Source organism: Neoarius graeffei, chromosome 28, assembly GCF_027579695.1.
Source record: "Neoarius graeffei isolate fNeoGra1 chromosome 28, fNeoGra1.pri, whole genome shotgun sequence".
In the NCBI taxonomy this organism is placed as follows: domain Eukaryota; kingdom Metazoa; phylum Chordata; class Actinopteri; order Siluriformes; family Ariidae; genus Neoarius; species Neoarius graeffei.
In genome coordinates this window covers 7,347,399-7,373,195 of record NC_083596.1, presented here as the reverse complement: position 1 = coordinate 7,373,195, position 25,797 = coordinate 7,347,399, and the positions used below count along the sequence as shown (strand labels likewise).

At 42.9% G+C, this 25,797-nt stretch overlaps 1 protein-coding gene across 1 annotated transcript in view; it reads left to right on the top strand.

Moving 5' to 3' along the window:
• dcc (DCC netrin 1 receptor) overlaps nt 1–25,797 on the top strand; it is a 638,603-nt gene that overhangs the window by 550,064 nt on the left and 62,742 nt on the right. Inside the window, exons 22-25 of the mRNA XM_060912655.1 lie at nt 6,225–6,290; nt 16,416–16,578; nt 23,086–23,309; nt 25,275–25,391. Coding sequence (XP_060768638.1) covers nt 6,225–6,290; nt 16,416–16,578; nt 23,086–23,309; nt 25,275–25,391 — 570 coding nt within the window. The remainder of the gene's footprint in view (nt 1–6,224; nt 6,291–16,415; nt 16,579–23,085; nt 23,310–25,274; nt 25,392–25,797) is intronic.

Below are 25,797 nucleotides of genomic sequence, written 5' to 3'. Positions count from 1 at the left end.
GTAGCTTAACAGTCACCACGGCAACCAGTGCTAGTTTAAGATAGGAAACCTTACCAGTGATTAATGTTGGAGTAAAATGGCTGCTGGTGTAAACGCAAGGTTATACTCAGGTGACAGGACTCAAGTGTTTGTTTGTTGTTGTCATGGGCGCCGCCAGGGGAGGAAAGGTTAGAACAATTCTAGGGGCCCAGCACTGCCATGGGGCTGATAATATGCTTTTAATAAGACTTTTGAAATAACAACAATGCAATATTCCATCTGGTAAAATGAGCTAATTGAACAAGGTTGTCTATTTCTTGAGTTCTTCAACATGTTGTCATTTAACCCTCCCCCTTTTGCGAAATGGTACGGTCCAGTTCTGGTAGAAGCGCGATGCGTTAAATCTGTGTGCTGATCAGTGCAACGCTACTTGCTGCTGTGTTGCGGTGCAGCAGCCAGCCAGCCAGCAGTGGAGTGCGTACAGTCTATGATCGCTAAATATGAAGAGTGGCTGTCAAAAACGTAAAGAAAGGCAGCTGAAAGCTGAGAGGGACCGGAGAGGCAGGCAACTGGTCACTCTGTTTTTCCCAAAGAAAGGTAGCTATCGCTCACATGTGTGTTCAAAATATTAGCGAATGAACAGTATGAACGTAAAGCCCGAGGACCATCAACCGGGATGAGGGAGCATACATGCTCTCCCATACCTGGAGTGCCATCTTGCAGGGGATGAACAGACAGTATAAGGTGTGACCGACCTGTCAAACCAGACAGGAAGGCCACGCCTTCAGAAACAGCAGCTGATAAAAGATGCGTCACCAATTAACATCCGGTGACACTCTGAGGAAGACGGAAGTTGTACGTCGAAACATGTCAGGTAAACAAACCCAAAAATTAGATGTCTGATAAAAAAGGAAAAAAAAAAACTAAGTATGAACGTGGTTGGATTAGCCTATCAAGAGAACACTTTTACAGTTTGTACAGTGACATTTTTTCCATTTTTTCATTTGTGATTGTAAATGCACCAGAATTAGTCACTGGCCAGTTTTCATCTAGTCCCTGGTAGGTTAATACATAAAATGTAATAACAAAGTCACAAACTCAAGGTCCATGGGCTATCAAAAGTCAAATAATGACAATAGTGCAATTGTGACGAGGGTGGGCAAAGTTGGGGGGCCCAAAATTTCTGGCGGCGCCCCTGGTTGTTGTCATGGTAACATTGAGACGACCGTGCATGCTCATAAGCTGATATTTTAAACAGGTTTCTGTAAATAAGACGACTAGAATATGCAAACTAGAACTTGTCACAGCCACCGAGTGACAGTCGAGACTGAAGTGCGTTTGACTGATGAGTCGCACCAGCAACAAAAACGTCTTGTTGTGGTTTGTGCTCCGACTAATGTGACTCATTCTTTTCTCTCTCTCTCGCTCTCTCTCAGCAAATTCTTCCTCATCCACTTACTCCAGCTCTCACGCACACACACGAGCCTGACAATGAAAATGAGTTACAAGGGAGCCGTCTCATAGCAGAAGCAATAAAATCGTGCGTACGCGAGCGGCGAAGCTATGCTGAGAGGCGTTCGAGCTCCTGGTCCTGCCGTGATGCTCTGTCGCCTCTTTGTCCTGACTTATTAGAGGAGTGAGGAAGAGGAGACGCTTGAATGTGCCCCCAGTGTGCCATGTCTCTAATAGCCCTGAACTCGGTGCTTAATACATATTTTTTTTCTTACACTTTAACACAGTGCAGAGGGATTGCAGGAAGCGTCAGGAGAAGACAGGCCCTGTGTCCGAAATCGCTCACTCATTCACTACTCCGTATGTAGGGAATTACTGTATAGAGGACTATACAGTGAGCTCATTGGTAAAATGAAAAAAACATTTTCGGACACTAGTCCGTCGTGCTGGTATTTACGTCATTACTGTCGCACAGTTAAAACGTGCCAGATCAGTCGGCTGGCGGGTTTTCAAAATAATAAATACATGCATGTGTTTTTGTGATAAATCCATATCATACTGAGCGCATTTCCCACATTAATCAATACAAAGTCCCTGCATCTTTCAGTTCTTTTAACCTCCTAAGGCCCAAGCTGTTTTTTTTTGCATGCATTTTTTATTTCTCTTTGCTATTTGGGCTTATTAGAACCTGATTAGAATAAAAACTAAGCATCATCTTTTGATAAGATGTACTTTTAGAGAAAAAGTATGTCCACATATGTGGATTCTTGTTCCGAATTTCCATAAAGTGCTGTCCACGCATGTGACCGCTAAGCCCTAGGAGGTTAAATCAAGACTGAATACTTTCTTCTTTGCCGCTGCCTTTTATTAAATCAAATTTGAGACTTTTAATTTGATTTCTTTCAGCCCAACTGCAACCATATTGCCTTGGTTAGTGACCATCGTTGTACACTACTTTTCGTGATGCATTGTGGGATACTTTGAGTGCACTATATAGGGTGTAAATAATCCTCATTAAGGTTTCGGACAGCACTGCAAAATGGCGTCCTCGCTATATAGTGAGTAGTGAGCGATTTCGGACACAAGGAGGTTCTCTGGATGTGCTCTCAGGGCTGCTATTCTGGCGACGGATACAAACAAATACTTATGAAGCAGCGGTGAAGTGGGTGCACTGATTTCCTCAGACTGCTTGTTGGGTGCAGAAGAAAGAAAAAAAAGCCAGATAGTCATTGGTGGTTTGACTATTTCAGAAATTGCTGCAATTTTCATGTATCAAAGTCCCTCTCACGCCAGAATCTGATCTTCCCAGGCGGTCTCCTTTCCCAGTACTAAGCAGCTCTATATAGAAGATTTCGGCCTACGTCATTGTTTCCATAGCGACAATATTTATGCCGCCATTTTGACGGTCACAAATATGGCGACTACCGGTAGCGATACACTGTTGATCATGACGAAGTCTCATTGTCGAGTATTTTATCCGGCCTAGATGACGTGAGTAAGAAGCGATATCACCAGAAAATCAATGATGCTGGTGTACGTGATCCGTACACGTTACCAGGCTATCTTTTTCTGGCTTTGCAGCGCTGGTGATCTTCCTGACCTGCAGTCAGGCGTGTGGGAAATACCAGGGAAAAAACATCAAAGAAAAAGGAGCGAGATGCAGAAAACACCTTCACTATCCAGCGACGTAGGGCATTTACAGGGCGAGCAGAGGGAGAGGTATTTGCAAAAATTGAGGTTAGCAGGCTTAGAGAACGACGTTTACCTGCTTCCACCAGGATTGTTCACTGACGTACGGAAGTACACGAAGCCCTCGTCTTTACCTGACTTCGGCCCACATGATCTGTATACCTATGTCGTTAAAAACCAGGCTGGGTAACATGCCTACATCAGCGGGTCGTCCCTGGAGCCGGTGGTCGCCATCTTATTACAGCTAAGGTTTGTTCACATTTTCATTTACTTTCGGTCCTCAGGATAAACAAAATGTTATTAAATGTCATTGAAATAACTTCTTAGTCTGTTGAGACATGGCCCGTTATAAATTTGCTGTTACCAGGCAATGACCAAGAACTGTATTATTAGGGTCGGTGTAGTTGTAGCAGTGCACTAGCAGCTAGCTGTTAGCACTAGCTAATGTCAACAACATAGTAGCTAGTATGTTACTGTAGCAATGTTTACGTTCAGTCATTTGGATGACTGTTAAAACCTTTCAGCCTCAAGTTTTTCCTTTACTGTATTTACTAGTTTACTGAGCTAACGCGCTCGCTCGGGCAGGCTGGGAGCTAGCGTGCTCGGGGAGGCTGGGAGCGAGCGCGCTAGTTCGGGCAGGCTCAGTAAACTAGTAAATACAGTAAAGAAAAAACTTGAGGCTGAAAGGTTTTAACAGTCATCCAAATGACTGAACGTAAACATTGCTACAGTAACATACCAGCTACTATCTTGTTGACATTAGCTAGCTTGACCTTCAAAATGGCGGACACCAGGGCATCACGTGACCTGTGACGTCACGTCGAAATCCTCTATACAGCTAGGGTTACAGTGGGGGGCGGGTCCTCTGGTAACCACGAGAGTTTGACTTCCCCACTCGCATCTGTATTGCAGCGTGCCTCGCCAGACGGCAGTCGGTACCACTTTTATAATGGTCTTTGGTATGACCCGACTGCGAGTAGAACTCGCTATCTCCCAGTCAAGAGGCGGACACGCTAACCACTAGGCCAACTCATGGGCTGTTTTTATTTTCTTTCATGTATAAGACGTATAAAAAAAAATACTGGGATATAAAAACTACATGCATAAAATCACAGGTCAAATCTGATAAATTAAAAAAAAAAAAATCGCTTGAGAGGTTTGATGACTTTGCCCTAAAGCAAAATTTCAAAAGCTTATACACAGGTTATACTTCTACACATGTGCAAAATTCCTGTGAGGTCATGATACTTGTACTACAGATGTGCATCTGTGGCTTAAAAACACAACTGGCTTAAGACATTTCCCGGTTTGGCAGACAATTGGCTTTTTGAGGAGAGGGGTGGGATATGAGCCCACACCCACCGAACACCCAAAGTGTTACGGACTTTTCTCTACAGATTTCTGTTCAGGATTCTTTAAGTGGTTTGTCTGCTTCCTTATAACATCTTCGGCTATACATTCTGGTAGAAGTGTGTCTCGTGTAAAGTGTTTTTCTGCAGGTCTAACACATTAAGGGTGTATTCAGACCAGGATAGTTCGATAGTTCACTTGCTTTGGTCCGAACCAAATGTTTTTTTTATTTTTTCATTTTGGTGCGGTTCGCTTTCACACTGTACATTTTAGTAAGCGGACCAAAATCTGTCAACAAAGCCACGCGCCCTGAGGTCGTTCAGCTATTGGTCAGAGACGACACGCGCACAAAGCGTTAAGTTCAAAAGTAGTCATGGAGGCTTTCCGTGCTGTTATTCTTTTTAATGTCATCAAAGCTATATGTTTTTTCCAGTTTTTACTGTTTTCACAATTGTGCGATTACTATGCTGTTGTACAAGTAATTTATCAAAGACGACGACAAAGGGCAAGGCGGCTACGGAGGATAGTGCTGATGAGCGTACATCATGTTGTGACAGTTCTGGCTCTTCACGCAATAGATGAATTTCTTTTTTGCGTCGCTAGTACCGCCACTTTTTGAAAGAATGTCCCTGATTTTAATGTAGGTCTGACGGAGTTTCTTCACTTTTAGCCGACATTGTTCTGGGGAGCGCGTGAACCCCTTCGCCTTCATTTTCTCACTGAATACAGCAAACACGTCGGCATTTTTGTGTGTTCTCTCCAAAAGCTCAGATATGTGGACATCTGCCCATGTATCCACAAGGGTACGTGTTTCTTCCTCGGCCCACGTTTGCCCCCTACTCATTTTTTGTACTCTGTAGTCTAGCCTACCACTGGTCTGAATGACTGAACGACTGTTGTAAGGTTCCCTTGACAACCGAAACAGTGTTTGCACTTTGCGGTGGAGTGTCAAGACTCTGTTTCCCATAATGCTCGACAAACGACGGAAGCTCCCGAGGTACAAAAAAGCAAAACTGTCGGATTAGGTCCGGTCTGCTTTCACACCTCCAAAAGATCCGCACCAGGGTTCCTTTGGTCCGGACTGAGTCCGACCTTGCAGCTCGGTCTCGGTCCGCTTGTTTGGTCCGGACCAGAGTTCGGTGGTTTGTATTCAGACCAACCCAAAAGGTCCAGACCAAGGGAAATTTGGTCGTTTGGTCCGGACCAAACAACGTAAGTGTGAATACGCCATAAAATGCAGACATGCGCAGATGCGAGTACATGAACACGGTATAAAAGATTCCATCACGTGGCACGGTGGTGTAGTGGTTAGCACAGTCGCCTCACAGCAAGAAGGTTCCAGGTTCAAGCCCAGCTGCTGGCGAGGGCCTTTCTGTGCAGAGTTTGCATGTTCTCCCCGTGTCCGCGTGGGTTTCCTCCGGGTGCTCCGGTTTCCCCCACAGTCCAAAGACATGCAGGTTAGGTTAATATGGGACGACCTTGGGCTGAGGTGCCCTTGAGCGAGGCACCGAACTCCCAACTGCTCCCCGGGCGCTGTTAGCATGGCTGCCCACCGCTCTGCGTATGTGTGTGTGCGCTAATTGCTCACGTGTGTGTGTGCATGTGTGTGTTCACTGCTTCAGATGGGTTAAATGCAGAGAGGAAATTTCACAAGTGTGTGATGAATAAAGTTGTGCTTTCTTCTTCTTTTAAAACTGGGTGTTAAGTGTACATAAATGCAAGCCTTCACTCACATTTGGTCCTTGTGTTGGCAGGTCGTCATGGAGACAGTGGCTACTGGCCTTCAGACAATAACCTGATTGACAGAAGCAGCCTGAACGGTAAGCACTTCACCCCCCCCCCCCCCCCCTTTCCCACCATCATTTCCCACAATGCACTTACAGAGAGCATTACATCCTGATGGTAAAAAAAAAACTAACTAAATAAATAAATCAATCAATAAAAATGTCAAAAACAAACTATTTATACTATTACACTTTATAATATTTTTGCTGCTGCATAATTTAATACACTTTCATATTTAATTCTGTGCTGAGCCAAATTGCAATGAAATTTCGCTCTGTGTACACTTGTTGCATACTGAATGACAATAAAGGTTGCCTAAGTGTAAAAAAAAAATTACTTTTTTTCCCTGCTGTGTGATGGGATTGCTATCAAAAGTGTATGTTTTTCCAAGTTGGCTGCAGACTTCATGTAGTGTTTCTAACGTCAAATTTTATAGTTCAACAGAACTGTTTTTTCCACATTTGCTTTGGTTAGAAATGCTCAGAAAACCTCACTGGCTCACAGAACACCATTACATTACCCACTGAGAAGTGTGTGTATACAGGTAAACACAGACAATCAGATTGCACCTTTCATGATTCTGAAGCTCATGGCCAGAAAAGTGTACCAAAAAAAAAAAAAAAAAATATATATATATATATATATATATATATATATATATATATATATATATATATATATATGTGTGTTATTTACCAGATGGGAGGTCCGTATGGTGAAATACCATGACTGAGGTCTTGAAAGTACTGAGCGAGGCCCTCTGGGCCGAGGTCAGTATTCAAGGCCGAGGTCACGGTATTTCACCATACGGACCGACCTTAAGCTGGTAAATAATATATTTATTTTTTTCTTTACCAAATTCTAACAGAAAACGAGAGCGCCCGAAAGGGAAAACCGAGCCGAGCCGCCATTTTGAATCCTCATTCACGGCTGTAATGCAAATGGCTTCCTCCTCGGTATACAAGTGCACTTCCATGGCAGGAAAAAACTACATTTTGCCGCCTATGTAGTCCCCTATTTATACAAAATTGAGTCATTCAGGATTCAGGATTCAGCCAAAGGGCGGCACGGTGGTGTAGTGGTTAGCGCTGTCGCCTCACAGCAAGAAGGTCCGGGTTCGAGCCCCGTGGCCGGCGAGGGCCTTTCTGTGCGGAGTTTGCATGTTCTCCCCGTGTCCGCGTGGGTTTCCTCCGGGTGCTCCGGTTTCCCCCACAGTCCAAAGACATGCAGGTTAGGTTAACTGGTGACTCTAAATTGAGCGTAGGTGTGAATGTGAATGGTTGTCTGTGTCTATGTGTCAGCCCTGTGATGACCTGGCGACTTGTCCAGGGTGTACCCCGCCTTTCGCCCGTAGTCAGCTGGGATAGGCTCCAGCTTGCCTGCGACCCTGTAGAACAGGATAAAGCGGCTAGAGATAATGAGATGAGAATGAGGAATTAGCAAGTTACAGCGTTACAGCTCAGCGTTAGCAAGTTACAGGTTTTTAGCTTTCTCCTGAAATGTTTTCTTTTATTTCTTCTTCCTCAGGGTAGTAAAACTCGCTTTCGCTGTGAAGACTGTCGTTATCGCTATCCATGCTGTAAAATTAATGCTATTCTCCTGAGAAATGCTGGCAAAAATTTATAAGATTTTTGATAATCTTATAAATAAATCTTATTTAAAAAAAGATAAATGTTGACAAAAAATGCTACTATGTTTGTTGTTGTTGTGAACGAGCGAGTAGCCATTGGTCCGTAACCGGGGTCCGTAACCGGGGTCCGTATTGTAGGATACGGACCCGCTCGCCAGCCAATCAGAGCGCAGGATTTGATGGAAACCGGACCGCGAAAAAAATATATCACGCTATGTAACTTGTAGGTGGAGCCTCAGAAGCTGAGGTTTAAAAATAAGTCATTGCAAAATGGATTTCTGTCAGCACTGGATTTAAAAATAAAAATAACATAAGTGTAATTGCTCTTTATTGGGAATGCACTTCCATGGCTGTGGAGGAAAGATTTCACTGGAGGACAGCTGTTATCTGTCCCCTGCGTAGACACACACGCACACATTTTTGCTTGTGTGTGGGATGCTGGGCACTCTGTAGGGAAATCTCTTAATTAAGACTGAGCAGGATAATCACAGGCTGCAGATGCACACAAGTGCTTTGGAGTCTGTGTGTGTGGGAGCTTCTGTGCATGTGTTCAGCTGCTGCAGGTGTGTTTGTGGAACCTCTGACCAGGAGGACACAAAAACACACACTTGGAGCACTTGTGCATCTGTGCTGAAGCTGCCTAGCTGAGCGTGTGTGTGTGTGAGAGAGAGAGAGAGAGAGAGAGAGAGAATTGAGAAAAGTGAGCCAGTGGCTACTCTGAAGAATCTAAAATCTCAAATGTATTTTTAACACTTTTTTTTTTGTTTCCCACATAATTCCATACACGTTCCAAATGTTATTTCATTATTTTGATGTCTTCAGTTTTGTTCTACAATGTAGAAAATACAAAATGCAGAAAACACCTATGAATGAGTAGAGTAGGGGTGTACAAACTTTTTACAGATACTGTATATTAACATTTTATTATTGCTGATATTTAGCATATGATCTATAATTACTATTACTAGTAGTAGTATATTTAAGTTATTCCACGAAATCGAGTCGTACATAAGCTGATAGTCGACGAGGCGCATAGCACCGAGTTGTCTATAATCCGTGTACGACGAGATTGAGTGGAATAATTCTATCCACATTCACTGGATTTTCAGAAACGGGGCATTTTTATTTTTTGCAAATTCGATAAATAAATTTCGTCCTCGGTTGGTTCAGCAACACGCTCTGCCATTTTGTTTTCCTCTACTAATGGTATATGAGCTGATAGCCTAGTCGTAGAGGAGCCAATCAGAGCACGCGATTGCTCATATCCAGTGACTATGGATAGAATAATACTAATTACATGTCATGTACTTGTTCTATCACATCAAACTTGTTTTTTCTGTCATTATAGGAAAATTAATAATAATTTATTTCTATGTGCATTCCATAAGAATCTCAATGCCCTTACAATGATGTATGTAAAATAACAATAACAAATAATTAAATATCTAATGTCCATGAAAACTCATTTACATAAAAACATTATCAAAGAGAAAAAAAAATCAAGGCTTAAAAGTTCAAAAATCAAAACTAAAAGGATGAGATATGTAAATCAAAAATAAGTCTTAAGTCCTTTTTTAAAGTCATTAATGTCGGTTGATTCCACAATCTCGGTGCACATGAAGCGAACGCACGCTTTCCATAAGTATCGGTTCTGTAACGTGGCGTAGAAAGAACAATGATGCTATTACTGTTAGAGCGTAGTGACCGTAGTGGCTTCTTCACCACCAGTAGATCACTGAGATATGATGGCGCCAATCCACCGAGTACTTTGAAGGTCATCAACAAGATCTTGAATATTATTCTCTTCTTCACTGTCAACCAGTGAAGTGAGTGTAAGGGTGTATTCAGACCAGGATAGTTTGATAGTTCACTTGCTTTGGTCCGAACCAAATGTTTTTTTTATTTTTTCATTTTGGTGCGGTTCGCTTTCACGCTGTACATTTTAGTAAGCGGACCAAAATCTGTCAAGAAAGCCACGCGCCCTGAGGTCGTTCAGCTATTGGTCAGAGACGACACGCGCACAAAGCGTTAAGTTCAAAAGTAGTCATGGAGGCTTTCCGTGCTGTTATTCTTCTTAATGTCATCAAAGCTATATGTTTTTTCCAGTTTTTACTGTTTTCACAATTGTGCGATTACTATGCTGTTGTACAAGTAATTTATCAAAGACGACGACAAAGGGCAAGGCGGCTATGGAGGATAGCGCTGATGAGCGCGCATCATGTTGTGACAGTTCTGGCTCTTCACGCAATAGATGAATTTCTTTTTTGCGTCGCTAGTACCGCCACTTTTTGAAAGAATGTCCCTGATTTTAATGTAGGTCTGACGGAGTTTCTTCACTTTTAGCCGACATTGTTCTGGGGAGCGCGTGAACCCCTTCTCCTTCATTTTCTCACTGAATACAGCAAACACGTCGGCATTTTTGTGTGTTCTCTCCAAAAGCTCAGATATGTGGACATCTGCCCATATATCCACAAGGGTACGCGTTTCTTCCTCGGCCCACGTTTGCCCCCTACTCATTTTTTGTACTCTGTAGTCTAGCCTACCACTGGTCTGAATGACTGAACGACTGTTGTAAGGTTCCCTTGACAACCGAAACAGTGTTTGCGCTTTGCGGTGGAGTGTCAAGACTTTGTTTCCCATAATGCTCGACAAACGACGGAAGCTCCCGAGGTACAAAAAAGCAAAACTGTCGGATTAGGTCCGGTCTGCTTTCACACCTCCAAAAGATCCGCACCAGGGTTCCTTTGGTCCGGACCGAGTCCGACCTTGCAGCTCGGTCTCGGTCCGCTTGTTTGGTCCGGACCAGAGTTCGGTGGTTTGTATTCAGACCAACCCAAAAGGTCCGGACCAAGGGAAATTTGGTTCGTTTGGTCCGGACCAAACAACGTAGGTGTGAATACGCCATAAGACAGGTGTGATGTAGTCATATTTCTTCTTCAATGTGACCATCCTTGCAGCTGCATTTTGGATGCGCTGCAATTTCGACAAGTCCTTGTCGGGGCGACCATACAACAAACTGTTGCAATAGTCCAACTTGGATGTCATGAATGCATGTACAAGCTTTTCCGTAGCGGCAATTAATACATATTTGAAAGTATAGTTATGTGAAATTACAATACACCTTACATGTACACATTTATTTAAAAGCACTTTTCTTGATCAACACGAGGAGCAGCATGAGGCTTGTCTTGTAAAAAGGTTCAAGACTTCTGTTAGGCAATTACAAAAAATGATTGCAAAATATAAATAATATTGTTTAAAAACAAAGCACAAAGAATAACTTTTGCACGGGACTCCCTAAAGTGAATGACGCATGAAATGGAATGACGAATGACAGCTAGTGATTTGAACAATAAATGGTCCCTTGTCATTCAGATTCTTATAAATGGAATAACGATTTAAATGTAGGTGGAATGACATGCTTTCAGCTCATGAAATGGAATGACATTGTTTCTAAGTGGAATGACATACTTTTAGGTTATGTTATCAGTGATATCACCTTTTACAAATGGAATGACAGCGTTTCCAGGTGGAATGACATACTTTAAGCTAATGTTATCAGTGATCTCCCCTTTTACAAATGGAATGACAGTGTTTTTAGGTGGAATGACATACTTTGAGGCAATGTTATCAGTGATCTCACCTATAACCTAACCCTAACCCTAGAAACAATGTCATTCCATTTGTTAATTTGATATCACTGATGACATTGCCTCAAAGTATTTCATTCCACCTAGAAACCTTATCATTCCATTTGTAAAAGGTGATATCACTGACAACATTAGCTCAAAGTAAGTCAATACATATAGAAACCCTGTCATTCCATTTGTAAAAGCTGATATCCCACCAAGCACCCACTTATCTTATCCTAGGGAGGTCTAAAACTAAAGATTTCAATCGTTATTCCATTTGTAAGAATCTGAATGACAAGGGACCATTTATTGTTCAAATTTACTACCTGTCATTCGTCATTCCATTTCATGCGTCATTCACTTTAGGGAGTCCTCTTTTGGCACACCCACATTCTACATTCAAATGTCCAGACTGTAACTATGCACACATTTCCCCCCCCCCCCAAAAAAAAAAAATTTGAATGGCTCTCTTCTCACACGATCTCCATGTACACTCAGCTCATACCGTCTCTTCTAATTTAACTCAAAGCCACATTTCAGCCCCAAAAGGATGCGGGAAAAAAATGATGAAACGTTAAGCATATTCTCAGGCCAAGCAGTTCATACAGTGCCAGTGTATCACATTTACATTACTCTACATTAGAATTCATAGAGTCTAGTTAGCAGATGATTTGACATGATTGAAGTTAAGCGAAGCCGATTTTTATTGAAATCTGCTCATTTAGCTGAAGGGCTTCAGCGAGTCAGAGGAGAGGCAGAGAACGTTGGAATAACGCGCATGCATGCATACACACACACACACAGAGCTTATTTTGTATCAATTTCCAAATGATAACCACAGGGTCGTGATGGATGCAGCAATAAACTGTCAGAAAAAAATATAAGGATGGATTTGATTCAGACTCTATAAGAATATATCATTTTTTTAAATTTGAGTTAGGATTAGACTTCAACGTCTTGCTCCAAGTTATGCTGATGACGGGGCCCAGGTTGCCTGCATGCAGGATGTTACCAGCCCTTCCATCAACCACCTTGCCACCTGGTTTGACATCGGCTTCTTTTATCGGAGATAAACAACTGCATCTCCAGAACCTATATCCAGGTTTATAATGACCCCACCCGCCACCTTCACTCCTCATTCCAGCTGTTGCCATTTGGCAGGAAACTCAAGGCCTCACTAGTCAGGAAAAATGGGTATAAAAATAATTTGAGCCCTCTGCTATGACTATTCCGAACAGGGACATAATAAAATACCAACAGCCCCCAGCCCCAGTGATACAGCTGAGCAGTTGAGTGTTAAGGGCTCAAGGGACTTGTTAAAAAAGCCCAACAGTGGCTCCGTGCCCATCCTGGAATTTGAACTCCCAACCTTCCATCCACTCGCTTAGGACATCAACACAAATGGTAGCCCTTCCCTTAATCTAGTGTGCAGGGAAAGTGTTTTTCTTCCCAGACCAACATGACAGAGATTCAATCCAGACTATTTGTGTCCCAGGAGACAGATGAGAATTCATTTGAATACGTTAGTACAGTTGTTTTCCATTTTTCTTTTCTGGACTGAGGGAAATGCGGCTTGTTTTATTCCTGTTTGTGTGTAAGGTGTTGGGGCATGTTATAGTAAAGTGAAGTGTAGCTTTGAAGTGCCACAGACAGAAATCCAGCAGAGCAAATCTATAGTAAGGTCATGGACCTTCAGAGGTCAGAAAAGGCAGAACCCTGAAGCATATCCAGTCGAAAAGAAGGAAAAATTGGGGCACACACAAAGGTAGAAGAAGAATCAGGTCTGAAATAACTCCTAAGAAGAAAACAAGGAAGAATAACCAGAGCAAAATTCAGATGCCAAACAAGAACCAGTAAAATCAAAAAATGTAAAATCAGTATTGCTTTATGGTTCAGAGACTTTGAGAATGACAAAGAACATAATCAGTAAAGTACAGACCTTCATCAAAACTGCCTAAGAAAGATCCTCAAGATACACTGGCCAGAAAGGATCAGTAACAATAATCTTTGGTTGAAAACACAGCAAATACCAGTGGAAGAAGAAATTGGAAGAAGATGATGGCGATGGATCGGGTACACGTTATGAAAACCAGCAACAAACATCACCAGACAAGCCTTGACTTGGAACCCTCAAGGGAAGAGGAGATGATGTCGGCCAAAGAACGCCTAGGGAAGAGATCTCCAGACAGACATCAGGAGGCTGGGGTACACCTCGAGTCACATAGAAGGAAAAGCACAGGACCGGGTCCTCTGGAGATCCCTTGTCAACGGCCTATACCCCAGGAGGGGTGTCAGGGCATAGAAGAAACAAGAACCAGAAGAACCCAAAAGCAGAATATCACCCAAAACAACCAGACATAGAAGAACCAGATACTCAAGCAGAAATTGACCCAGTATAACCAAACCAAGACCCTGAAGTAGAACCAGACTCGGACATACCAAACCAAAAAATAATTATTCTGACCCAAAATAACCAGGCCAATACCTAGAAGCAGAACCAGACAAACCAGATTCAGGAGGACAGTCTGACCCACTATAATTAAACTAGACTCAATGCAGAATTAATGCAGAAGCAGAAACTGAGCCAGAATAACCACACCAAATAAAGCAAGACCCAGAAGAACCAAATCAGCATCTGGTCAAAAATAACCCAGACCAAAATCCAGAAGCAGACCCACACCAGCTAGATCCAGAAGTGAATTCTGAACCTGTATAACTAAACCAAGACCCAGAGTCATAACCAGATCCAGCAGAACCAACCCCAAACCAAAATCTGAATGAAAATGATCAGACTAAGATTCAAAAGCAGAACCAGCCCCAGAAGAATCAGATCAGAAGCTGAGTCTGACCCTGTTGAACCAAAACAAAACATTTGCTGAAATGTTAAGCAAGACCCAACATTAGAACCAGACCCAGAAGAACAAGATTCAAAAGCAGTACCAGGACTATACTCGTGAAACTTATGCCATAAAGCAGATGTAGAACCAGATCTAGAGTAACTGCACCAAGACTAAGAAGAACCAGACACCTAAACACAACCAGGCCCAAATGAACCATGGAGACTGTTTCATTAGCTTGGGAACCAAAGTTATCTGTACCAAGAAGTAAAGATCTAGATTGATGGTAAAGGTAAGAGATCTGATTCTTCCAGACCTTGAATAATGAGGCCTAAATCTAGAATCAGACCACCTAGATTCAGAAGCAGTGTAAGAGCAGAAGAAACAAACCAAAAGAACAAGAAGAACCACACCCCAGACCATAAACAGACTGAGAAACAGAACTAGACACAGAACAAGAAGCAAATCTATCTCAGAAGTACAGCAGAACTGGGACCAGATCCAGACCCAGAAAAGGCAGGCATTTACCCAAGAGATCGATCAAAACTCAGAAACAGAAGCAAAACTACACTCCAAATTGGACCAGAACCAAATGCAAACCCAGCATAGTGGAGACCCAATTGCAGAACCAGAAACCAAGGCCGGGCGGCACGGTGGTGTAGTGGTTAGCGCTGTCGCCTCACAGCAAGAAAGTCCGGGTTCAAGCCCCGTGGCCGGCGAGGGCCTTTCTGTGTGGAGTTTGCATGTTCTCCCCGTGTCCGCGTGGGTTTCCTCCGGGTGCTCCGGTTTCCCCCACAGTCCAAAGACATGCAGGTTAGGTTAACTGGTGACTCTAAATTGACCGTAGGTGTGAATGGTTGTCTGTGTCTATGTGTCAGCCCTGTGATGACCTGGCGACTTGTCCAGGGTGTACCCCGCCTTTCGCCCGTAGTCAGCTGGGATAGGCTCCAGCTTGCCTGCGACCCTGTAGAACAGGATAAAGCGGCTAGAGATAATGAGATGAGAATGAGATGAGAAACCAAGGCCAAGAGTAGATCCAGAAGTAAATCTAAAACCAGAATCATATATTCAGATAAAAAGCCAAAGCGCTAAACCCCCTATGGTGCAACATTTCTATTGACACTCGGAATCTTTTACCCCACAGAAGTAAGAAAGACAGATCTGGGCATCTACAGTGTGGAGACAGAGTGATGGATACACTTGGACAAACACACTCTTAGTAATAGGGTCAGCTCGCTGTAGAGAGCAGCACTAGATCTGTCATGTATCCTCTATATTAGTGAAAGTGAGTATATGACTCCCTGAATCTCTGACTCTCTTTCTGTCGCTCATTATCCTGACCTTGCTTTCAGTCAGAATAAGAAGCAAAGGACGGTGGGGGACGAGATGTAGGGGGAGCATGCGTTGCACACCCTTAGAATCGCCATCCTCTGTTAGCAGAACTGAAGAATGGTGAGGGAGAGAGAAAGAGGTTAACAGATCACTAACTGTGAGAAAAAGAGGCAAAGCAGCTCATCTGCCATGGTGATAACTCTTCGATTTGGCATGACATAATGGCTTTGTCCTGCAGGCTGTTTCTTTTGTTTTTTTTCGTTGCTGTGCCAACTGCAGGTACCATATGACAATAAGCACCTACCAGACGAGGAAAGAGGGAGCTTATTAGTTCTGACTCTCTAAGCAGGAACAGGTGTTATGAGAGTGAGAATGAGAGAGAAAGAGAGGCTGGCATGGTTCTCAGTGTCTCACTAACAGCCACGCTAGTGACACTACACACTTCTATTGCATCCCTTTACAGCTAAACTTTTGAGTCATAACTTGGTGTAATTCTTGAATTTTCGAATGCTTTGTTTTTGCATAGTAATATCGTACTAATAGTTTCTTTTTATAATTTCACTTCAACAGGTTGGAGTTCAGTGTTTCATCTCTGACGGTTTGGCTTGAGACAGTCCCCACATTGTTTGTTCTATTTCATGGTTCCTTGTCCTGTTCCTAGATCAGTACAACAACACTGTCCATTTCTTCAGCTTTGTCCATTTCTGTAATCACTAACATGCATTTCAGACCCACCCATTGGTCAGATGCGGCCTCCACATGGCAGCGTGACTCCTCAGAAGAACAGCAACCTGCTGGTGATCATTGTGGTGTCCGTTGGCGCCGTCACCGTTGTCGTCGTGGTCATCGTGGCACTCATTTGCACACGGCGATCCTCCGCACAACAAAGGAAGTGAGTCCGTTTTGCTTTTCCCTCCTTAGCATGGTGATCTGGGGGCAACCGTGGGGTGAAGGTTAGCAAAGCAGCCTCGGGCCCAAAGGGCCGCCGGTTAGAATCCCGGGACCGGCAGGAAAAACTGCGAGGGGAGTTGAGTTAACGAACAGCATCTCTCCCTCTGTATCATGGCTGAAGTGCCCTTGAGCAAGGCACTTAACCCCCAACTGGTTCCTGGGAACTGTAGCATACGGTAGCTGCCCACTGCTCTGGGTACGTGTGTATGTTCATTGCTTCAGATGAATTAAATGCAGAGGAGGAATTTCACTATGTTTGAGTGTACATGTGACCAAATAAAGGCTTCTTCTTCTTACTAAGTACTGGAAGAAACTGCTTTTGAGATTTTGGAAATGAAGTGTTGCAGTGCCTGCTTGCTAAGTTTGTGTGCCACTTCCTTAAGCACACAAAACACCACTTCAGTGGCTGTCTGCAGGAACTCAGCAGTTGCTAAGCAGTAATGAGTGTTTTCATGTTTTTTTTTTGAGAGATCCAGTTCCCTGTGGTGTAGCTGCCTACTTCCTCTTTCATAGACATTGTTATAAGACATAGGGGTCAATAGGCTTTCCATCTGAGCTCTTCAGAAAACTCTCTCTCAGCTACACTGGTGGGTGTTCAGAGGTAGCGAGTAAGCATGAAGGCAATACTTTTAGGCCCATAGCCTTCAAATGAACCCACCATTATTTTATAATAGTGTACAAGAGGCAGTATGGTGGTTCAGAATCACTTGTATTGCCAGGTATGTGGACACACACGAGGAATTTGACTCCGGTTTCACTTAGCTGTCATAGTACAAAACAGATAAAAAGCGTATACACAAAACAAAAACAAAAAAAATGGTGCAATAGGTGCATAGTGCAAAGTAATCCAAGTAAGTCAAGTATGAAATAGATAAATATAAATATACAGTGTGCACAGAATGACGGTATGAGTGTGCTGATATTTTACAAGTGATATTACTGATATATGAATCTGAATTTTAGCTGTTCATCACAGAAAGGATTTCCCTTTTGGTGCAATATGGTGCATAGTGCAAAGATGAAATAGTAAATATAAATATAAGTCACAGTGAGCACAGAATGACAGTATGAGTGTGCAGATATTTTGCAAGTGATATTACTGATATACGAATGTGGATTTTAGCTGTTCATCACAGAAACAGCCTGAGGGAAAAAAACTATTCTTGTGTCTGGTTGTTTTTGCATACAGTGATCTATATCGCCTCCCTGAGGGGAGAAGATTAAACAGATTGTGACCAGGGTGTGATGGGTCCGCAGAGATGTTACCTGCTCGTTTCCTGACTCTGGACAGGTACAGGTCTTGGATGGAGGGCAGGTTGACACCAATAATTTTCTCTGCAGACCTTATTGTCCATTGCAGTCTGTTCTTCTCCTGTTTGGTGACCGATCCAAACCAAACAGTGATGGAAGCGCAAAGGACAGACTAATTGATGGCAGAGTAGAATTGTGTCAGCAGCTCCTTAGGCAGGTTGAGCTTCCTGAGCTGGCACAGAAAGTACAACCTCTGCTGAGCCTTTTTGATGATAGTAACTGTGTTGGTCTCCCACTTCAAGTCCCGAGAGATTGTGGAACCCAGAAACCTGAAGCTTTCAACAGCAGTCACAGTGTTGTTGGTGATGGGCAGCAGAGTGGGGGGGCTCCTCCTAAAGTCCACTGTCATCTCCACAGTTTTGAGCGTGCTCAGTTCCAGATTGTTCTGACCGCACCACCAGACCAGCCGTTCAACCTCCCGTCTGTATGCAGACTCGTCACCGTCTCAGATGAGGCCGATGACCGTTGTGTCGTCAGCAAGAAGGTTCCGGGTTCGAACCTCATGGCCAACAGGAGCCTTTCTGTGTAGAGCTTGTATGTTCTTCCTGTGTTTGCATGGGTTTCCTCCAGGTGCTCCGGTTTCCCCCACAGTCCAAAGACATACAATTAGGCTAACTGGCTACTCTAATTGTCCATGACCCAAAGCAGTGCAGCAGAGGAGTGGCTGTTCTTAGTTGCCAAGAAACTTTAGGAAAGGGACCCAACCCAGAATGCACTGGATGGTTGAAGAAGAAGAAGAAGCACATTATACGAGAAACACAGCAACATAGTTAGGGTAGAATTTTTCTATTAGCCTAATTTTAATATGCCCACATATTAGTGTTAGTACAGTAGGCAAGCTGCTCCAGCAGTTTGCCTATTTGCAGCATTTTTATGATATGCCAAGTTGTGGGTGGCTAAATCAGTCTAGAGTTAGAGATCTGAGCTCGTCACAATTTTTATGACTTGACTTTTCTACGGCTTGAGACTTAACTCAAGTCTGGACTTACAGACTTCAGATGTAAACCTGAAATTTATTACTTAATTTTGATTATTTTGCCTACGTAAATCATTGCTACAGTCAATGCAGAATTTGTTTTAAAAAAGTTAGTACTATTTCCCCCCACCAAGTGCCCAAAAACCATCTTGGGTATGGTGGGAAAAATGTCCAGGAACTATGCTTATGCATAATTTATGTAAATCATAAACATTACCATATCCTGTTGCTATCCAAAATAACTAGCTGGCTAGCTACTAGTTCGAGTTTCTCACAAGTAGAAATATTAGCATTGCCAATAGTCCTAGCCATGACCATGACTTTTGTTCAATACTAGTATTAGCTAAAGTATTACTGTATGCTACCTGTCTTAGCGTGGATGTTCTGTAGCTGAATATCTAACTGTGACAGGTTCAATGAATTACTGTACCGTATATCTACAGGATATATGTGAGCGACAAGCAGCTATGAGCTTTGCTAGCTGTAATGCTAACACTGAAATGCTAGAACCTGAGTGATCTGAGGACTCGGGAGGATTCTCTGTAAAACTAACATACAAAAAATGTCTTTCGTCTTTGGCTAAAACTAGTGTAAGCAGGGCTTTGAACCAGAATTTTTTTCCTATTGGTTCGTACCGAACAGAAACGGAATTTTAACGTTTCCGGTTTTGGGTTCCACCATTAAATAGAAGTTCCCGAACCGGTTAGAACAAAAAAATTTCATTCCCGAAATGGTTAATTACGTTCCCTGTCAGCTGTTTAACAAATGGCTATAAAATTATGTCTCTGTCTCATCCAGCTTAAGCCAAATGTAGGCTAATTCTATTACAACCTTCATTAAATAAGACAAGAAATAATTCAAAACAATTATTATTTCAAATGTTGGCGATTTGGATTCTCAGTATGTCTTCCCATCTACACAAACAGAAAAAGTGCCAAAAATGAAAGATAATTCGTTTAGTGTGTTACCAAAGGCTAGTCAGGCCCTATAGAGGGCTACCGCATGACATCACCGCGCCGCGAGATTTTTTTAGGCGCCATATTGGAAGACCAAGTACACATCTATGCAAGTACATACATACATAAAACAAACTACAGCTGAAATGTAGCCAGGGCCGGTTCTGCCCTAATCTGGACCCGGGTGTAACATCGCGCACCCCCCCCCCCAAAAAAAAAACAGTCTAAATCAGGACAACCATCACATAACTATAACTATAAACATTTTATATCAACTATTTTAACTAAATGGGCTATAATAAATAAGCCTGCAGGCAGCCACGGCAGGCTGCCTCAGAAAAGTAACCATTTGTCCTACCTTAAAACTCGTTTTGCATTTTCTGCCTCCTTTTTTGTATTTTCGACCCTCCGTTTATTTTCTTTCCTTTTCTGAAAACCCGATTTGTGTCCAGACATTTTGTTCTGCTACCAACGAACTAACTCGTCAGGTCTCGTCTCTCGAGCGCGCGATGATTCCCGTGGGAAGGGCAACAATTGATACATTTTTACAAACAACCAATAGGGAGGTTGCATCGTTCAGGCTCTTCTTTGCTCAGACACTCAGTAATTCACCTAGTATTCACTAGCAGTCCACCTTCCCGCTCTCTCCATTCAATCAGCGAACGTCACACAGGAAGTGAACCCCAGCGGGTCATAGAAACTTGCGCAGGAGAAGAATGACTTTTTTTTATTTGTAGGCTACAGAAACTTTGAGGAACGAAATAAAACCCGGTATTAACCGGTTACCATTATTTTTAATAAGCGTTTCTGTTCCAGAACATAAAAAATAATAAAGTTTCTGGTTTCGTTTCTATTCCATGTGAAATAGAAAAAGTTCCCGGTTTTCGTTCCTTGAACCGGTTCAAAGCCCTGAGTGTAAGTGTCAAATCAGTGTATGGAGCAGGGATGAGAGTTTTCCGCTTTTCGGCGGATTTCCGCTTTTTCTGAGCGAAAATCGATATTATGCCAAATCCGTTGAGATGTTTTTTTCATTGAGGGGGGTTGGGGTATGTTCCTTCGTGATACTCAAGCGTACGACGATGTTACATGTTTACATTTTCGCCATCTTTAGTCTCGTTAAGTCTCGCGGTAGAATACGTGTTATCTACAATGTAATTGGCCAAAACATCGCTGGTGAGAGCTCATGATAGCCAATCATAACAGTTGTTACAAGAGTGTGGGAGAGAACAAAAGCCAATCATAACAGTTCTTACAAAAGTACCTGCATCTGTTCTATTTTATCGAAACCTGCACGTGTTCATCGTCGCTGCGCTTCAAAAATACGTTTCTCTTTCGTATCGGCTTTTTTACTCAAAATGCCGAATACAATTGACAAGCGAGACGAAGCGAAGGTACGTGAAATCGATGCTGGTATAAAAAACAGAGAGAGGACTGACAAGCTCTTGTCTTTGGCCAAAAGGCTGAAGAAGTCGTCGAAATGATTAAATGAAAATGAGAAGTGACTGTGAACTATAAATAATTGTATAAAGTGTACATAGACATTATCCCATAAACTTAGCATTCGTTTGATTTAATACATTGAACATGTATATGATAGTCAGTAAATCTGAATTAATGCTGACAGTTTTGAAAACTTAAATATTTCAAAAGACTTTGAAATCATATGCAACTAATGAGGACATATGCTGCGTTCATGTGCTATGGGAAGATGATATTTTCCAGTTGGGAAGTGGTATTTACCAGTGTGTTGTGTTCACATGCTTTTGTTGTTGTTGACAAATTAAAGATGGTGGACCAGATTCAAGTTTGCAATAGTTAGTTAGCTATCGTTAGCAATAGCGTCTGCTCTGGATAGGTAAAAACAAACCATAACAACACATTTTTAAAGGAAACGGATTTCTAACGTATTATATTACACTTGTTAATGACGCAACATTGCACAGACACCAAAAACTACCCACTAGTACTAGTAAAAAAAAAAACTTTAGTAGCGTACAATGCTTAGCATTCAAGTGTCTTGTACCGCTCGCCGCCATGTTGAAAAGGTTAAAGTTCATCTCATCTCGGCAACTCGTGTATCAAAATTTTCTACGAGTTGCCCAGTGGAAAATACCACAAGAGGGGGCATTCATGTGTGCTTTCCATGTCGGCGTTTGGTATTTACCATAATTCCCATAGCACATGAACGCACCATTAGGGCGACTGACCTTTTCTCCCTAAGAAATTTTATTTAATATATGAACATTTTGATAATTAATAAAACTTACGTTTAATGTGAATTTAGTTTGTCATTTTTGTTGATCATAAATTATAACCATACCCTTGAATGTAGAATGTGATTTTATTTTGAATTCAAACAATACTCCTATTGATTTGAAACATTTTCATGTAAATATATAAAAAAAGACAACAGATTTTTTATCTACTACAGCTCAGATTGCAGGAAAAGTGGTTTGTAAGGCCTTATTTTTCAAAATTTTCCTGGGGGGGTATCCCTCCCAGACCCCCGGCTTTGGGCGCCATCTTGTTTTCTGCTTTTTTGGTGACCACCCACTCTCATCCCTGATGGAGGTATGCTAAAATTAGCTTGGTGTTAACATAGTATTGGAAATCCAAGTTTTCCTCCCTTGTGTTCGTCATCTGGGATTATTAGCTTAGCCGTGAGCTGATCTAATGGCTACTGACAGGACCAGTGCAGCTGAAGGCTGACTCATTATTGTAGCTGCAGGGCTAACAAGAGGAACTGCACTGTTCAGAGACTGTAGGTCTAGCAGGTATGCTAACCGCAAACACCTAAATGAGGTAAAGTGCCCTTTCGGCACAACGTTGAGTTAAGTCAAGTCTTGCAGTTGCTACAGCCTTGTGTTTGTGTGTACAGAGGGAGGGAACCCGTGTGAGTGTGATCCATCTTGACTCTTCTCTTCGTTATTATTTCCTGTATGCATACACACGTCACACACTAATCACAGCTGGTTGATGCTACTAATGAGCGACCATGCAGAGCAAAATAATTAAATCAAGTTTTTTTTTTTTTTTAGAGCAAAGACACACTGAATCATGTGTTCCCCCAACCGCCAATCTAATAAAATGGATCGGATTTGGTGCAAAATCTCTTGCTCCCTTTTTCTTAATTGAATTCTATTGCCAAAGCATTGAATAAACTCCAATAACAGCAAAAATAAAATGTGTGTGTGTGTGTGTGTAGAAAGCGGGCCACACACAGTGCAGCGAAAAGGAAAGGAAGTCAGAAAGACCTGCGACCTCCTGACCTGTGGATCCACCATGAGGAGATGGAGATGAAGAACATCGAGAAACCGTCCAGCTCCGCCCCATCGGGCCGAGAATCGCCAATCCAGAGCTGCCAAGAGATTGCCCCAGTCACCCACAGCCAATCAGAGAGCCAGATGGGCAGCAAGAGTAGCCACTCAGGTAACACTCCAGTTCTTCATGAGTTTTTCCTTCCTTTGCCTGAGAATGATTTCCTGATTTCCTTTACCTTAATGCCCAATGATTACGGAACTTACCAAGCAAAAACCAGGATGATGAATTACTTCATTTTTTTTAAATTTTTTTTTTAAGTCAGGTTTTCTCCAGCTGACTCATGCATCTGTACCTGACAGCTTGTGTAACTTTGATACTTGATTCCGCTGGCTGGAAGTGGGGCCGCCCACGGGAGTCATTTCTAACGCAATTCTAACCTGAAGTGATGAAAAACGTTCACTTTGAAGGGCTCTTCTAAACAGTCATTTTAAAGGAAAGCACTGATGAATATTTTGCACCTGAGATTCTTTGCGCGGTTGTTAAAATGGACCACGGCGAGAACTGGCGAGTTCAAATATGAAATATAGAAACATTACAAAATGTAATCAAAAAAGTCAAAGTCTCTCACATGCCAGGACCTGGGCTTCCCAGGCAGTCTCCTGTCCCAGGACTAACCAGTCTCTGGAGGTGCATTGGGCAGTACAGATCTACACTTCTATAGCCCTTGGCCTTTCACCAAGCTAGGGTTACAGTGGGGGGCTAGTCTTCTGGTAACCGCAAGAGTTTGATTCCTTACTCGCATTTGTATTGAAGCATGCCTTGCTAGATGCGTGTAGGTACCATTTTTATGATGGTCTTTGGTATGGTCCCGCTCGAGAAGCAGACACGCTAACCGTTAGGCCAGCTCGCAGCGTACGAAATCTCATCTCATCTCATTATCTGTAGCCGCTTTATCCTTCTACAGGGTCGCAGGCAAGCTGGAGCCTATCCCAGCTGACTACGGGCGAAAGGCGGGGTACACCCTGGACAAGTCGCCAGGTCATCACAGGGCTGACACATAGACACAGACAACCATTCACACTCACATTCACACCTACGCTCAATTTAGAGTCACCAGTTAACCTAACCTGCATGTCTTTGGACTGTGGGGGAAACCGGAGCACTCGGAGGAAACCCACGCGGACACGGGGAGAACATGCAAACTCCGCACAGAAAGGCCCTCGCCGGCCACGGGGCTCGAACCCAGGACCTTCTTGCTGTGAGGCGACAGCGCTAACCACTACACCACCGTGCCGCCCAGCGTACAAAATGTAATACTAAATCTTAAATAAAACAGCAATGCTAAGGAAAGCTGTTGGGTACGTCTTCCATGTTTTTATCACTTCTCCAGTTAAAATATACTTTGTGCATTTGTATTTATTGGCATTTGTAAATTAACACACTTTTCCAAAATCAAGCTAATTGAACTGTAATTAAAATAGGATGTTTTTACTACTTATTGCTCAAGAGTCTTTATAAATAAATGGGGGCAGTATACTGCTCAGAAACACAGCAGACCCAAGGTATGACTGCACACGAGCTTTGTATTTAGGCTTGTGTAGGTGGTGCGGTCATTAGTCAATATGTATAACGTAAACCTTTGACACAAATAACTCTACAACATAATTTACCGTGAGTTGGCCTAGTGGTTAGCGTGTCCGCCTCTCGATCGGGAAATCACGAGTTCTACTCGCGGTCGGATCGTACCAAAGACCATCATGAAAATGGTGCCTACTGCCGTCTGGCAAGGCACGCTGCAATACAGATGTGATTGGGGAGTCAAACTCTCGTGGTTACCAGAGGGCTAGCCCCCCACTGTAACCCTAGCTATGTGATAGGCGAGAGGCCGAGGGCTACAGAAACTGAGATAGGCGCCGCCTAATGCGCCATATGGTGCGGGAAGGACTTCAGACATAATTTATAGCTTGTCGGTTTTCAGCTTCATGCCATATTTAAGTTCCTTCCAAATGGCTGTGAGTTTTGACCCGGAGAGAACAGGAACAGTGCAGAGTGCTGACTGTGGAGGGCGTGGTCTTCAGAGCGGACAGGATGTAATGTTTACTTCAGAAAGAACTAATAAATTCTCCTCTTCAGGTGGTGATGCAGATGAAGCCTCCAGCGGCATATCCACCCTTGACCGCTCCCTAGCTGCACGGAGAGCGACTCGTTCAAAGATGATGATCCCGATGGACTCTCAGCCCAGCAATACACGTGAGTGAATAAAGCTCTGTACATGGGGGTCTTTTTAAAGTCGGAGGGAAACTGAGAGGGGAAAAAAAAGAAAAAGACTGAGGAGGTGTGGCCAGTGAGACTTGATCCAAGTGAAAGAGGCGTGGCTTCTGTCTATCAGTTACAGTGAAGGAAGCGTGACCTCTGTGTCTGCCAGTCCAAGAAAAAGAGGTGTGAGATTTGTCTGTCACCAAAACCAGGAGGTGTGGCCTTTGTGTCTAACAATACAAATGAAGGAAGTGTGTCTATTAGTCCAAGTTAAGGAGGTGTGGCCTGTGTCTATTATTCCAAATAAAGGAGGTGTTGCCTTTATATCTGTTTGCCTTAAAATAAGGAAGTGTAGCCTCTGTGTCTGTTGGTCCAAGCGAAGGAAGTATGGCCCGTGCCT